The sequence below is a fragment of the Chiroxiphia lanceolata genome, chromosome 2 (genome assembly GCF_009829145.1).
Source record: "Chiroxiphia lanceolata isolate bChiLan1 chromosome 2, bChiLan1.pri, whole genome shotgun sequence".
NCBI lineage: Eukaryota > Metazoa > Chordata > Aves > Passeriformes > Pipridae > Chiroxiphia > Chiroxiphia lanceolata.
The window spans coordinates 70,525,657-70,539,495 of record NC_045638.1 but is presented as its reverse complement, the minus strand read 5'-3'; the positions used below and the strand labels follow the sequence as shown (position 1 = coordinate 70,539,495).

Sequence of the window (13,839 nt, the reverse complement as noted above, 5' to 3'; positions counted from 1 at the left end):
GTATATTGTGCTACACATGCACCAAAATAGTACACGCTCACTGCAAGACAAATTCATGAACTGGCTACAAGTTACAGCCCCAAGGGAATATTCTTTTGTTCTTCATGCTGATTTAAAAGAATGATATGCCAACTCATGTGGTGGGTGTATGCGTGTATTCTCTGACATTTTTTATATGTGGGGACCTATTATACAGTTGTGTACACTGGATTCAGTACTTGCCTTTTGGCAGACACTCAGAAATTTTAAATTCATGACTGCAATATTAAGCTATCCGGGGGGCGGGGGGGGTGGGAAGGCAGGATTTGCAAGCATATGACAACCATGTTCAGCACAGTTTATTTCATAGAATTGTATCAGAAGATGAACATAGAGTAAGGCTGGTAAATTATTATCAATATGGGGATGGCTTCTTTAATTTTCTGTTTGATAATACTTGTTTGTGAGAGACCAGGTGAACCTACCCTTCTCAGTGTCCCTCCAGAAATGTAATCTGGGGTGAGGTCTGTGTGTGAATTAGTGACTTTATGATACTGTTGCCTTATGTCAGTAAAGCTTCTCTGTCATGTCTAAATTGTATGACTTCTGCAGAAAGAGCAGTGTATGAGCAGGGGAAGGATATGTCTTGTGTAATCATTGGCTGTCATTCCACTTCTTGCCCTTGGTCCCCTCCAAATGCAACCACACAAAAAAATTGATACAGTATTGCTAGAAACTATTAAAGAGGTCATAGAAAAGAAGATTAAAACTGTGCTGAATATTGAACAAATTGTTTGTGTCAGAAACCTCTGCAGGAAGAAGAAATGACAGAAGGAGGGTAAGGATAGGAAAGGAGGGAAACTTCTGAAAGTAGTGGTTGTGGGGAAGGTAAACTCATCGTTTGTCAAAACAAGTAGACAAGTAACCACGTAACAACCATAAACAGCAGAAGTTGGCAGAATTTCAGTTCAGGAAGCAGCAGTCAGAACAGATATGTTTGCAGGTGGTGGCTGCAGCTAATCTCCAGCTGCAGTAGCTGTTTGTACATACATTAAGAATTGCAAATCACAGTTCAGGAGTCTCATATATGCCTGAGGGTTTAGAATCTTTGCTGTCAAAATTTCTTTAATGGCCCATGGGCCAATGTTCATCCAAAAAATGAAAAACTTTGGAAAAAGTAAGTAAGTGAAGAATGTAAAATCACAGTAGTTTCTTGTGGGGTTGACAGGCAAATTCAGCTAGTCCTGGTACAGGTTTAGATATTGGTGAAAAACATAACCTAGGTTACTAGTCTTACAAAGATGTTTGAATTGATAAACACAGATTGCCTTCTTAGTGGTTTTTTTGCCTCAAACTTATTTTCTACTAGTGTGCACACTTCTGTATTTTTACTCTAAACACATTGGAGTCAATGTAAACAAAATTAAAATGTCTGGGTTTAAATTTATTCTAAGGAATAAGTTATCCAGTTTTTAGTCAGAAAACTTGAAATTTACACCTAAATAATTTTTACATAATTTGATAACACAAAACCTGAGCACTTTCCTGTTTTTCTTTTCCTCTGAGTTCTTCTTTTCAGAGACCTGATGGTATGTCAGCAATGCAGAGGAAAATTTTTGTTACTTCTTTAGCACTGTACAAAAATGTTTAGTTGTTGCATCATAAGCAAAACCAAAAATATCAACCTCGACCTTTAAATAGACGCAGCAAATGAGACAAACAGGCTGAGTATATAGGCCTCTTCTCAAATGTTTCAGTGCTAAAATCCAGATATTATTGTTAAAAGCATGGAATTAGTTAAACTTATTTGCTATTAAAGGTAGTGATCACAATAATTATTATAATACTTAAAAGCTGTTAGAAGACAAATGGGTAATGCTATGAGGGATACAAAGATTCAGATGGTGCTCTGTTATGTATTTTTCAAGTTATCTCAACTTACAGATTTCTGGAAGTATACTACAATCCTGCATGAATATTCAGAATCCACTTTTTTATTTTGCTTTTGGGGCATCATACTGGACTCCAGTGGGTGAAAGGTGTTTGCTTCCTCTTTCTTCCTGCCCTACCCTATCCTATCAAAATGTGTTTTCCTCATACAAACACTGTCATTGCAGTGAAGAAACCAATGATTCTTTCAAGCTAATATTTAATATTTGAAAGTGGTTAATACTAATTACTTCTTGAAGAAGCATGAAACATTTACACTTCTTAGCAGCTGATCTGGTTCCTATTCTGATGATTCAGCCATATAGCTTTTATTTCTGTTTTCAAGATGGCTGGTGCCTGATTGATTTCATTCACCCTGAACTCAGGACTGTTCCTCTCTCTTTTGCTTAGAAAATAAAGCAAACCAAAAAAGCATTCTTCTACTTAATTTCTGATCCTGTCTTTTCTGATATAAATCTTGTTTAATTTTAGAAATGCAAATCCCCAGATTTTATCTAGGATCCAAGCAGATTTGGTAAACTGCAGAGGGCCACTTTTCTCCTTTAATTCCACTTGCCACAGATTTCCCTCCCTACCAGTTGCCAACACATGTATGTACATGCATATGTGCCCAAACATTTGAGTTATTCACTGCAGTCATCCCTAAAGGAACTGCTCTGCAGGATGCTTTGGATGATGCAGACAAAAGCCAAAAGATTAAAACTGAAACAAAATTTGTTCAGACTAAAAATGCAAGAGAAATTGGAATGTTTCAAAAAGAAATGAAGAGCTATAGGTGCTAATAGAAGAAAATGGAAGGAAATGAGAGAAGCTTAATCCTTTTAATGTAAAATGTTTTGGATTCTTCTTGAATGTAAATGATGTACTAAAATTAATTCTCAATTCTAAACATTCATATAGTCTTCCAGATGGTGATTGTTTTCAATTGTTTCAATTTTGAGAGGCTTTAATACCCTCTTGGACACCATCAAATGTTAAGTGACAAGGCCAGCCTGACAGTAAAAAGAACCCTATTGTTTTTCCTGAAAAATTACTTCCCTGCTATGTTGCCAAATGCATTGAAATCTGAAATTCTTTGCTAGACAAGTTGAAGAAATGCCTTAAAATTAATATTTATCCGAGACAGTGAGTTAAGCAAATACAGCATTGTTCAAGAAGTGTAACTTGATTCATGTAATTTATAATCTGTGGCTTTATATCTGTGCAGTTTAACATATTGTCAGGTGAGTTTTTTTCATAAAATGATTTTATTTATTAGTGGAATTAACTTACTAATTTGCTGTTTTCTAAGACATCATCATTCACTCCCCTAGGCTGAAGCTATACATGAAGAACAAGATATACCAGTCCATGAGGATGACCTTTCAGGGTCTACAAATGAACTTCCTGGAGCATTTGAATGCAGTGATAGTCTTAGTCTGGATATGACAGAAACTGAAGAGAAAGTTGGCAGGCTGGAACAGTTTGCTAGGTACTTGTATATGCTATTATTCATGCAAGTTCTTTTACACTGTACACCAGAAGTGGTAACAAGGTGGTGGTTAATGGAATGACTGTTCTGGCCACAGGAGTTATAAAATTCTCATGATTTTGGAGCAAAGAGAAGACAATGCCCTAATTACCTGCATAATTATCACACAACTGAAAAAAAAAACAAAATCAAAACCAAGCTTGTGCTTCTAGGAAAAGCAAATTTATGATGCAGTTAGTCATTATGTATGTAATATATTTAATCAAAATAAAAAGAAGGATTTTTAAAGATTTGCAGTAATGGAGATGTCACTTAACTACCTATTCAACAGATCAGGCATGTATTCATCCTTTTGATTTCTTATGAAAGGAAGTCTCAGTGTTGTCAAAGATCTCAACTATATACTCTTAAGGCTGCTGGTGGGTGTGACTGGACCTCAGTATACGTTATAGGCATCAGGATTTTTTCCATGCCATATGGAGCTCTATCACATTTTGGATGTTGAGTTAGACTGCAATTAGCCTGTATTTAAGGAGATGAGAGGGGGAGAGGGGAACAAGGGGGGGAGAGGAGATGTTTTCCTCACAGGCTTTATCCTCCTGTGAAGTTTCGGCCTTCTTCCTCCAAATGATGGTACAGTAAAACAATTTAGGTGTTCTGGGATGGAGGAAAATAGATGACAATGGCCTGAAAATAGGGATTCTGATTTGGAGTTTTCCTCATTGTAGCCAACATCTTGTCAACCTTCAAAAGTAATTTGAAAGTTCATGAATATTTTTAGAAAGGTGATATAATTGGTCCTGTGATTATATGTCTCTGTTATAGCATAGTTTATCTGCCACCTTCTTGGTATTCTCCTTTCATCACCTTTTTTTTTTTAATCCTTCAGTTTTGGAGACGTTGACCGAAATACCTCCCCTCCTCCCTCACCATTTTTTTCTGCCATCCTGGCTGCATTTCAGCCAGCAGCATGTGATGATGCAGAAGAAGCCTGGCGTAGCCATATCAACCAGCTCATGTGCGACTCTGATGGTTCCTGTGCAGTTTATACATTTCATGTGTTCTCTTCCCTGTTTAAGGTGAGAAAACAAGTTTAAGATACAAAATCAAAATGTTTAAACTGTGTGTGGCAATTAGTAGTTCTTGAAAACAATACCAGTAATGAACTACTAGATATATAACCATTGTAATTTTGCATACTGTGGAATTGGCATACTACATTTTCATGCAGAACTGTCTTCTATGACCTGTTTTGTCATAAAAATAGTATATATCTCATACTTCCAAGTTTGGAGGTAACATTATAGAATATGGATCCACTTTAAAGAGTGTTTTCTTCAGTACTTTACAAATAGTCTGAAACAATAAATGCAAGAGACAAGGAAATAACCTTTTTAATCTCAAAGTATTGCTAATCTGTTCTTCTATCTCCGACTCTTGAAATCTGCACATGCCCCTGTAAAAGTCAACATTATTAAATGTTTTGTACCTACTCATCTGAATAGAAATACCCAGCTGCCATCATATAACATAAATTCCAGAGTTTGAGTCTGAAGACTAGAAATACATTTCTCCTTTCTAAAACTGTATGCTTGCAAAGATAACAATCTTGCAAAAAGATAAAAGGAGTCAAATGCACAAGATGTTCTAAGAGTGACTGTCTGGTTTTACCCGTAATTAGTTTTAAAGCCTTTTTAACGGTTTCTCCTGCAGCTGCAGGACGTTTAGCATGCTCCAGCAGCATACATAGCAGCCAGGTAACTTTGTGCAGACTTTAAGTACCCATGATCTCAGAGTATGTGACTTTTTATGAACAATTAATACAGTTATTACACTGTTAATTAATGCACAGTTTCAAGATATTTTGATATCTCTAAGATTATCCTTATAAGAAAGAAGTATCATACTAAGAATCTCTTCATCATGTTTCCTCTATACTCCACTGGAGTAGAATGTCTTTTCTAGCTGCACATTGTCCTCCTTTAAACATTACACCACTTTAAATATGAGTGTTTTATAAGCATTCTTTTAAACACTGATAAATAATCATTTGGAAGGAATAAAACCCACTGCTGACTTGCATGTTAGTCCTATGTTTCTTCATGATGTCAGCTTTTCTGCCCTTACCTCAGTCCTAGAGGTTAATTGCCCTGTTTAAGTGTTCTGAGAGTTATTTGTTCTTTTTTCTTCTCTTTGAAGAAATGAAAAGGAACTGGTGTCACAATTCTGAAGACTAAACAAATAATACTGTGTAATGAAAGACCTAAACATTACTTGAAAAGTACCTGTTTAACTTGAAACCCTAGTATGCACACACTCCATTTGCTGTTGTGCTTGCCCTATATTCAGAATCTTCCCTACTCAATTTCTTCAGTTGATATTGGAAGAGAAAGAAAAACATGTTAATACTATCAACAAGCCACCATTTTTAGCTGGGGTATCAGCTGTATTTTTAGTTTATAAAAGTAGGTTTGTTCTTCTCTTCAGGGCTAAAACATAGGAGTACTATTTTCCCATATTTTTTTTTGTAAGATTTCAGCTTGTCTGGAATTGTATTGTGTTTGCACCATCAAACTTTGCTACTTATCCACTAGCTTTGACTTGTGACCCTCACCAACAGGAAGTTTCAGAAACAAGCCCAGTGTGTGCTAGGCTTGCAAAGCAAAGTACTGCCAAAATATTTAACTGTGAAACAAGATCTTTGTTTGGAGGAGCTTGTCAACTAAATACTTGGTGAAGTGAAAGAAGTGCATTTTCCAGGGCACCTACATTTCAGTCTGCATCAAGTTAATGGTATCTTGGATGTTTGCCCACAACACACTAAACTTGTTTAAAATTCCTGAAATTATTGAAGTACTTTTCCTGTAAACAAGTCATAGGTCAGAGATCTCTGGATTATCTTTGCAGCTGCCTCTTTGTATTCCCTTAAATTAAATGTCTTCCAGTACACCAGACAGTTCCAAGTAGATCGGAGATCTAGCAAACGGTTTCCACAATTGAGACCTTCTGTTATGGAAAGTCCTCTTCCCAGGAGAGGAAACCTGAGGTTAAGAAGAAAACTATCTGAGAATATTTTGTTATTATTTACATAGACACAAAGCACAACGACTAAATGCAGGCATATACCTATTCATGATATGCTGGCAATTGGCATTATTATTCACAGTAATCCCCTTTCCTAGAATATTTTATGAATATTCAGACTTCGCTTGATAGATTTCCACCCCTGTAATCTGCACCCAGAAGGGCATAGCTGAGATGATAATTTATTATAGAACTGTTAGTCCATGTAATTGCAAAACAAATATATTTGAAATACTATACATAGATAGTGAAGTACAGACCCTCAAAATTTCACATGAAATACTTTGAAACACTGTTCAAGACCATTATCATCATAGCTGTAGATTGATTGTTGCTTTTATGAATATCTGAAAAGGACAGGAGTAAGGGAAGAATATTATGTCTTGAATCTAAATAGTAGACTGGTCGGCTTTTGATGAAGCCATGACTTAAATGCTCTGAGGAAATTATTTTCATAAATAATGCTGTGTTCTGTGAGTTCTCAAAGATATTTGTTATGGCTCCTATACCTCTTTACCCAGTATTATAACTATCATAGCATTAATTTCCCTAATCTGCAAAGATGTAAAAATATCCAAGCTAGGAAGATCTGTTCTCATCTGCTTTTTCATAGATGTCTCATTGCTACCTGTACACAGATGCCCTTTCTGGAAGCAATAAGGCAAAAGGAGGCATGAAACACATTAGTCTTTTCAGTAGCATCTATTAGTAGCTATTTCTCTCCGTTGTGATTCCTTGGCCTTCCTCTTAATAACTTCTAGATTACTTCTTGATATTTGTCCTTTCTCCTGCTAGTTTATTTGGCATCTCCCTCTCTGATTATTGTGCCTACATCACCATACTACTTTTGATATCCGAGATAGCAATTCAGTGCAGTTTCATTTTTTGTGGTACTTTTTTTGCCCAAATGAAATATTTGTGATTTAGCCAGTTGTATGTTGTAATATATATTTCTGTCTTTTAGTGGTATAGAATGTGCTTATGCCTTCTTTTTTTTCCTAAAGGAATCGCTACCTCTCATTATCTTCTTTCTCCATTAAGTTATTTCTAAGGGGCTCTTTCATGCAAATTCTGAATGCATTGAAATAGTTTGTATTATTTCTGTAATCTGTCTCCTTCACTGCCTCAGATTTAAAAACTCTTCCTCAGGAGGGCATTGCAGCTCCTAAACAGACTACCTAGAGCCTTGAGAAAGCTCTGAGCTTGGAGGTTTCAGGACTCAGCTAGTCAAAAGCATGGCTGACATGATCTGGGGTCAGCAATAGTTCCACTTTCAATTGAAGGTTGGATCAGATGTTCTCTACAGGTTCCTTTCAAAGAGTGTTTCTTGGATTCTCTTTCGTAATCTGTCTTTCCAAATTTCCTTTCATTTTTATGTTCTCAGATATCTCTTTTCTCTTGGTTAGTATCAAATGCAGATCTCTTTCCTTTGCCAAAAGGGTTATCAGCAACAGTTTCACTAAGACTTGGACTGATTCTTTCTTTTCAGTAAATCTCCAATTGTCACCAAGCCCTGTGATTCAGATGATTCTGATAGTGGCTTATAAAAATAATCATTTACCTGGTTAAACCCTTGCCTCTACTACAGACTCAGTGCAGCAGAGAATCTGTACCATGTGCTGAGTGAGGTGTATAGCACTTTGTTTCTGTGTTGAAGTGAGGTGGTAGAAAAACATAGTAAGAGCAGTATCAGTGTATCTGATCTTAACTGTGTTCTGATGGGCAGTTCAGATGCTTTCGAGAGAGATTCACAAATAAGTAATTATGAAATTGGTCAGTAGAGGAACTTTGACCATTTTATAAATCATTGATAGTGTACAGTCTATGTACAATGTGAGGGCTTATCTAGCATTTTTTAAAAAATCATTCAATCCAACAGCTTCCATTATCAATAAAGTCTGAATTCAACTCACCTGATTTTAGATACTTAACTTCAATGCACCAGTGCAGGAGCAGTAACAGGCATCTGTTATCTGTGTCTATCATCCAGATTGGTATTTGGGAAGTGCTCCTCTTCAGTGAGGCATGCTTATGATAGTATGGGTCCTAACTTACATTCCTCAGAAAAATGCCTATGGTAACTTCGAATGAATCAAATAGGAATGTTGAATACTTTTATTTTTAAAAATACTTTTATGTTACTCCCACCTGCTGAGCACTTGGATTCACTGAGATATATTTGGGCAGTGAAACCTGCTGTGTATTTATCAATATCATTATTTCAGTTCCTGCAAGATTAATACATTATTTTTATTTATTATTCACTTCATATATTAGTCACTGAAAAGCATTAGAATGTTTCTGGAAGGCTAGACTGGTTTAGAACTCAAAACACCAAACAAATCTACCGAGAAGAATAATTCCCGGATGCAGTGCAGTATTTCCAGAGTACTCCCAAGAAGCAGTGAAGTTTTACTTAGAAGTTTTTTCCCACAGGGAAAAACAAAAGTTTTTTTCTGATTTTTCCTTGCTACTGTTTGGCATTAGAATGTCCATTATGTTATGTGATTAGCCACTTGACATGGAATATTAACAAAACAATGCCTGGAATGGACAGATAAAGTAATGTGCTGATCAACTCTGTTAACTCTGCATAGACAAGGAAAAAAACGCTACCTGTGAGTAAAAGGCTTTATGAAATTTGATTCATCTTTACAAGAAAGAATGTATTTCAGTAGTAGATTGTGATGAACTCTGTAATTAGTTTCACAGCTGCCCAGCTGTACACTGTCTCCAGTATAATAACTATTAGTCAGTATCCTAGAGCAGACATTCAGTTCTCCACAGGGAGATAGTCTCTTTTGTACATTATTGTGCAAAGAATAACAACCAAGCCATTTGTTTACAGAGGAAAGAAGCTCATAGTTGAGTAAATAATATAATAAACTGTATTTTGCTTTCCAGAATATTCAGAAAAGATTCTGCTTCCTAACCTGTGATGCAGCTAGTTACTTGGGAGATAACCTGCGAGGAATAGGCTCCAAGTTTGTGAGGTCTTCTCAGATGTTAACATCATGTTCAGAATGTCCCACCCTTTTTGTAGATGCAGAAACAGTGAGTATATTCCTTTCAAAAGGCATGTGCTTCGTTGCAGTGTGTTATTTTACTGGCTGCTTCACTTTTGAGCAACTCCTGAACAGATATGTCAAAAGGAACTCACCCCTCCTATCTATATGTTTTATCTCCTGTTCTGAACCATATTTCCATTTATCTTCCACATTATTTTATTAGGTAAGTACTGACAGATGTGTAATATAAAATCATAGAATCATAGAATAGTTATGATGGGTTGAGGCTGTGTGTCAAAACCCAATATAAAACAGGTGCCTACTGGACCCAGCTGGCTCTCCAAATGAAAAAGGAGAAGCTACTTTTTACATAGTTTAGCATGAAAGATGATAATATGTGTAGTGGCTTCATTTGGGTTAGCTGTGCTGTGAGCTGGATGATGCTGGCTGAACATGAGCCAGCAGTGTGCCCAGGTGACCAAGTAGGCCAATGACATCCTTGCCTGTATCAGAAATAGTGTGTCCAGCAGGACCAGGGCAATGACCTTGCCTGGCATTGTAAGGTCACACCTCAAATCCTGTGTTCAGTTCTGGGCCTCTAATTGCAAGAAGGACATTGAGGTGCTGGAGCAAGTTCAGAGAAGGGCAGCGGAGCTGGTGAAGGGTTTGGAGCACAAATCTTATGAAGAGCTGCTGAGCTAGGCGTCTTCAATCTGGAGAGGGCAGACCTTATCACTCTCTGCAATTACCTGAAAGGAGGTTGTAGCAAGGTGGGCATCAGCCTCTTCTCCCAGGCAACTAGCAATAGGACAAGGGGAAACAGACTCAAGTTGTGCCAGGGGAGGTTCAGGTTAGATATGAGAAAAAAATCCTTCACTGAAAGAGTGTTTAGGTATTGGAACAGGCTGCCAGGGAAGCAGTGGAGTTACCATTCCTGGAAGTGTTCAAAAAACAAGTAGATGTGGCACTTTGCGATGTGGTTAAGTGGGCATGATGGTATTTGGTCAAAGGTTAGACTTGGTGATCTTGGAGGTCTTTTTCAACCTAATGCTTCTGTGATTCTTTATAAGTATATATTAGGGAATGAATGAGATGGCCCTTCCCACTGTCTTCATTCTGACTCATGTTTATCCAACAGCGTCAGGACAGTGTGACCTCCCACAGAGAAGTCTAGAGGTAGGAACTGGTAAAGTGTAATCTTGGGCCTACTGCTGTGACCATGGAAGAGCTGTGTCTTACATCCTCAGAGAGCTGTGGAGAGTAACTGGTTAAGCTTTGTGCGCTGTTTTATTTTAGGGAAGTCCTCTGCAAATCCATTAAACACAGAACACAATTTCAATTCCACATTATCATAGGTGCAACTTTTGCTATTCACTTTTCAACTTACTATTCTGTTTATTTAGGGTTTTGCATAAATATAAATATTTTTCAGTATTCGTATCTGTAAATCTAAGTGTTCTTTTGCAATATCTTTACTATACTTTCTACTATGCTAATATTTTTGTTCTTTTATAGTAACATTTACTAGACTTTTTGATATCATTTCTCCAGCTGCTCTCTTGTGGCCTTCTTGAAAAGCTGAAGTTCAGTGTTTTAGAGCTGCAGGAGTACCTGGACACATATAACAATAGGAAAGAGGCAACACTCTCGGTATGCTGAATTATGTTATGTTCTTGGTTTTGTATGTTTGTATACTTATCCTGTGTCAGGAAACTGCACGTCCACTCACATCTATTTAGACTAACATTCAGTACAAAAACATGTTTCAGATTTATGGGAAGTTTCCTCCTGAACATATGGACCAGAACTAAAAAAATAGCTATTGTATCTCCTAATATTAGAAACATTGGTATCTTTAATATTCCTAGTCTCTCTCCTGTTCATTCATTAATTAATTTTCTTAGTTTATGCAATTGAAATAGTAATAGAAATCACAACTACACTTTTTAAATTACAGTCAAAGCAAATTGTTGCAGTCTGTGGTAATAAAAAGTGCAGTTGCAAACTTTAGTTTACATGCTGTGCTTTGAAACTAAAATACTGCTTATCTTTCTTTGAATCAAATAGTAGGTCTTATTCATATCTTCTTTAATTTCTCTCCCAAAACAGTGGCTTGCAAACTGCAAAGCAACATTTGCTGGAGGCTCACGAGATGGAGTTATTACCTGCCAGCCAGGGGACTCAGAAGAGAAGGTAATGAATGGCCAGTATTATTTCTCTCGTGTAAAGTGACATGTGTGACATGTCCTCGAACCCACAGGAGCCTGCTGTACTTCCTCCTTGACTCTGTGCTGGGCTTGGGCATAATCCAGTTTTCACACTTGAGGCTTGAAGTTATTGTTGCTGCCTCAGTTCTGGCCACAGGAAATGGGAAATATTCAGAGGAGGTACTTCTGCCTTCCTCATCTAGACAAGGAAGCAAAGCTAACCTTGCCTGGGTAGAGTGTGCTCTCCCTTTTAGAAAGATGTTGCAGGAGCAGTTTTCCACAGTGCAGTGTCTCTGAAAATCATTCCTGGTGTACTGTCCTCCTATATTACTCCCATTTTATCTACAGCTGTTACAGACTCGGTCTGCTCAACAGCAAGACTTGCCTGGTTGAAATACACTTAGATTAGTAGTTATGAAACATGACTGTGAAATGGCCAGTGAAATGATTTATGCTGTAGATAAGTATTCAGAGCTAAGGCAAAATATCTCTTTATCAATTTTTAACAAAAAATTCATACACACATGTATGTGAATACTTGTTTGTTTGTTTATATTTGTTGGTTCCAGTTAAGAAATCTATATTTCAGAAATCACTACCATCAGCAGTCATTACTGTTATTTGATATACTAAATATAGGAAACAGATGATATCTTGGTGATGTATAATGAATTGAGAAATGTTATTTTATGGAGTTTTTTCCTTTTGGAGAAAAAAGAATGGAGGGATAGGAAAAAGAGAGGTCTGAAGAAAATTAGCCAAGACCAGGAAGCAGCAACAACATGTAAAGAAAAGTGATATATCCTCTTTCCATGTATTTTAACTTATAAAAGATAATTATGACATTTTCAGAATACAGACATGCCTGTTGTAACCATGTTTTTCAAATACCTTCTTTTATTCTTATGTTGGTTTCAGTTTGTCTGTCTTCTTCCCCAGTTCACTTTATTTTCTTTTGTCTTTATCTTAACCTCTCTTTCCCATCTCTATGTATTTGAACTTCCTTGATTTTTATTTTTTTTTATGCCATTTCCCAAGAATCCCAAATCCTTACTGCACTTGCATTTTGGCTTCCTTGACCTTATTAGCAAATCTAATTTGCTAATAAATCCTATGGCTGCAACCACCGGCAGTGCAAAAACTGTTCAATCTTCCTCCCCTTCGCTAAGCATTGGCACCAGCAGAAGTTAGACGCCTTCCAATGCATTTAAATAAGATACTGTCTGTTCTGTAATTGTAATGGTGTACAGGGAAGTTAAAAGGGAACTATTCTCAAATCTAAGAAAGAGAGACCTGGAATACATGCTACTACCTCTCCTGCAAGCACATCGGGAGAGGGTGATAGAGTATGCATCATTACTGGAATATGGATGTGCATTCTCTTCCCTCTGATGCACAATACTCTGAACAGTGACTTCAGACTCCAGTGTTACATATCTTGCTGGAGACAGCTTATTTTATCCTCTACATCCCTCTTTTGGAAACCCATAAAATCACGCACATTGTTTCATTTTTGAAAAAGTAGAGGAGAAAGAATGCTGAGGAGAAGGAATAAGCTGTGAACTGACCTCATATATCTGGCCTAAACGCATCTAAAAGTCAGTAAATGTCATGCTCCACTTGTGTGGGTTTTTTTAACTAGGCATTCTCTGTTGTAGAATTAAATGTGTGTTTTGTGAAGCCAGAGTTAATATTTATACTGCTTATCAGACAGACTGAAAAGAAAGGTTTCTCATTCCTTCAGGAGTTCCTGGTTTCTCCCCAGCATTATTCCTTCAGCCCAAAATGCATTATTCTTTGGAATTTGAGAGGATGGTAGGTCTTTGATCAATAGGCATATTTCTTTCTTCCCCTACTCATTAACATGTCAATTGAAGCAGCTTTTCCCAAAGGAACTATCTGTTTATTCAATGAAAGTGTAATGAGAGGAAGAGGCCAGAGAAACTGAGGAAATGTGATTAGGAAGGGACAAGGAAAAATTAATCATAGAGTGGCAAGTATTTGTTTTCTTATCTTTCCACTTCTCCCTCAACATGAAAGGCTAAAGAATCAAATAATTGTAGGGGAGGGGGGAAATCTATCTTACAGTTGTAGTCACAAGGGAACCTGCTTGAACTCTTAAACTCATTGAGGTTTAGTC

At 37.0% G+C, this 13,839-nt stretch overlaps 1 protein-coding gene across 7 annotated transcripts in view; it reads left to right on the top strand.

Annotated features, from left to right (window-relative positions):
• The window catches only part of FRY (FRY microtubule binding protein), a 236,195-nt gene that overhangs the window by 212,555 nt on the left and 9,801 nt on the right, over nucleotides 1-13,839 (top strand). For all 7 annotated transcript variants that reach the window (XM_032678002.1, XM_032678001.1, XM_032677997.1 and 4 more), the window contains 5 exons: nucleotides 3,243-3,400; nucleotides 4,290-4,479; nucleotides 9,389-9,538; nucleotides 11,044-11,142; nucleotides 11,602-11,685. In XM_032678002.1, coding sequence (XP_032533893.1) covers nucleotides 3,243-3,400; nucleotides 4,290-4,479; nucleotides 9,389-9,538; nucleotides 11,044-11,142; nucleotides 11,602-11,685 — 681 coding nt within the window. The remainder of the gene's footprint in view (nucleotides 1-3,242; nucleotides 3,401-4,289; nucleotides 4,480-9,388; nucleotides 9,539-11,043; nucleotides 11,143-11,601; nucleotides 11,686-13,839) is intronic.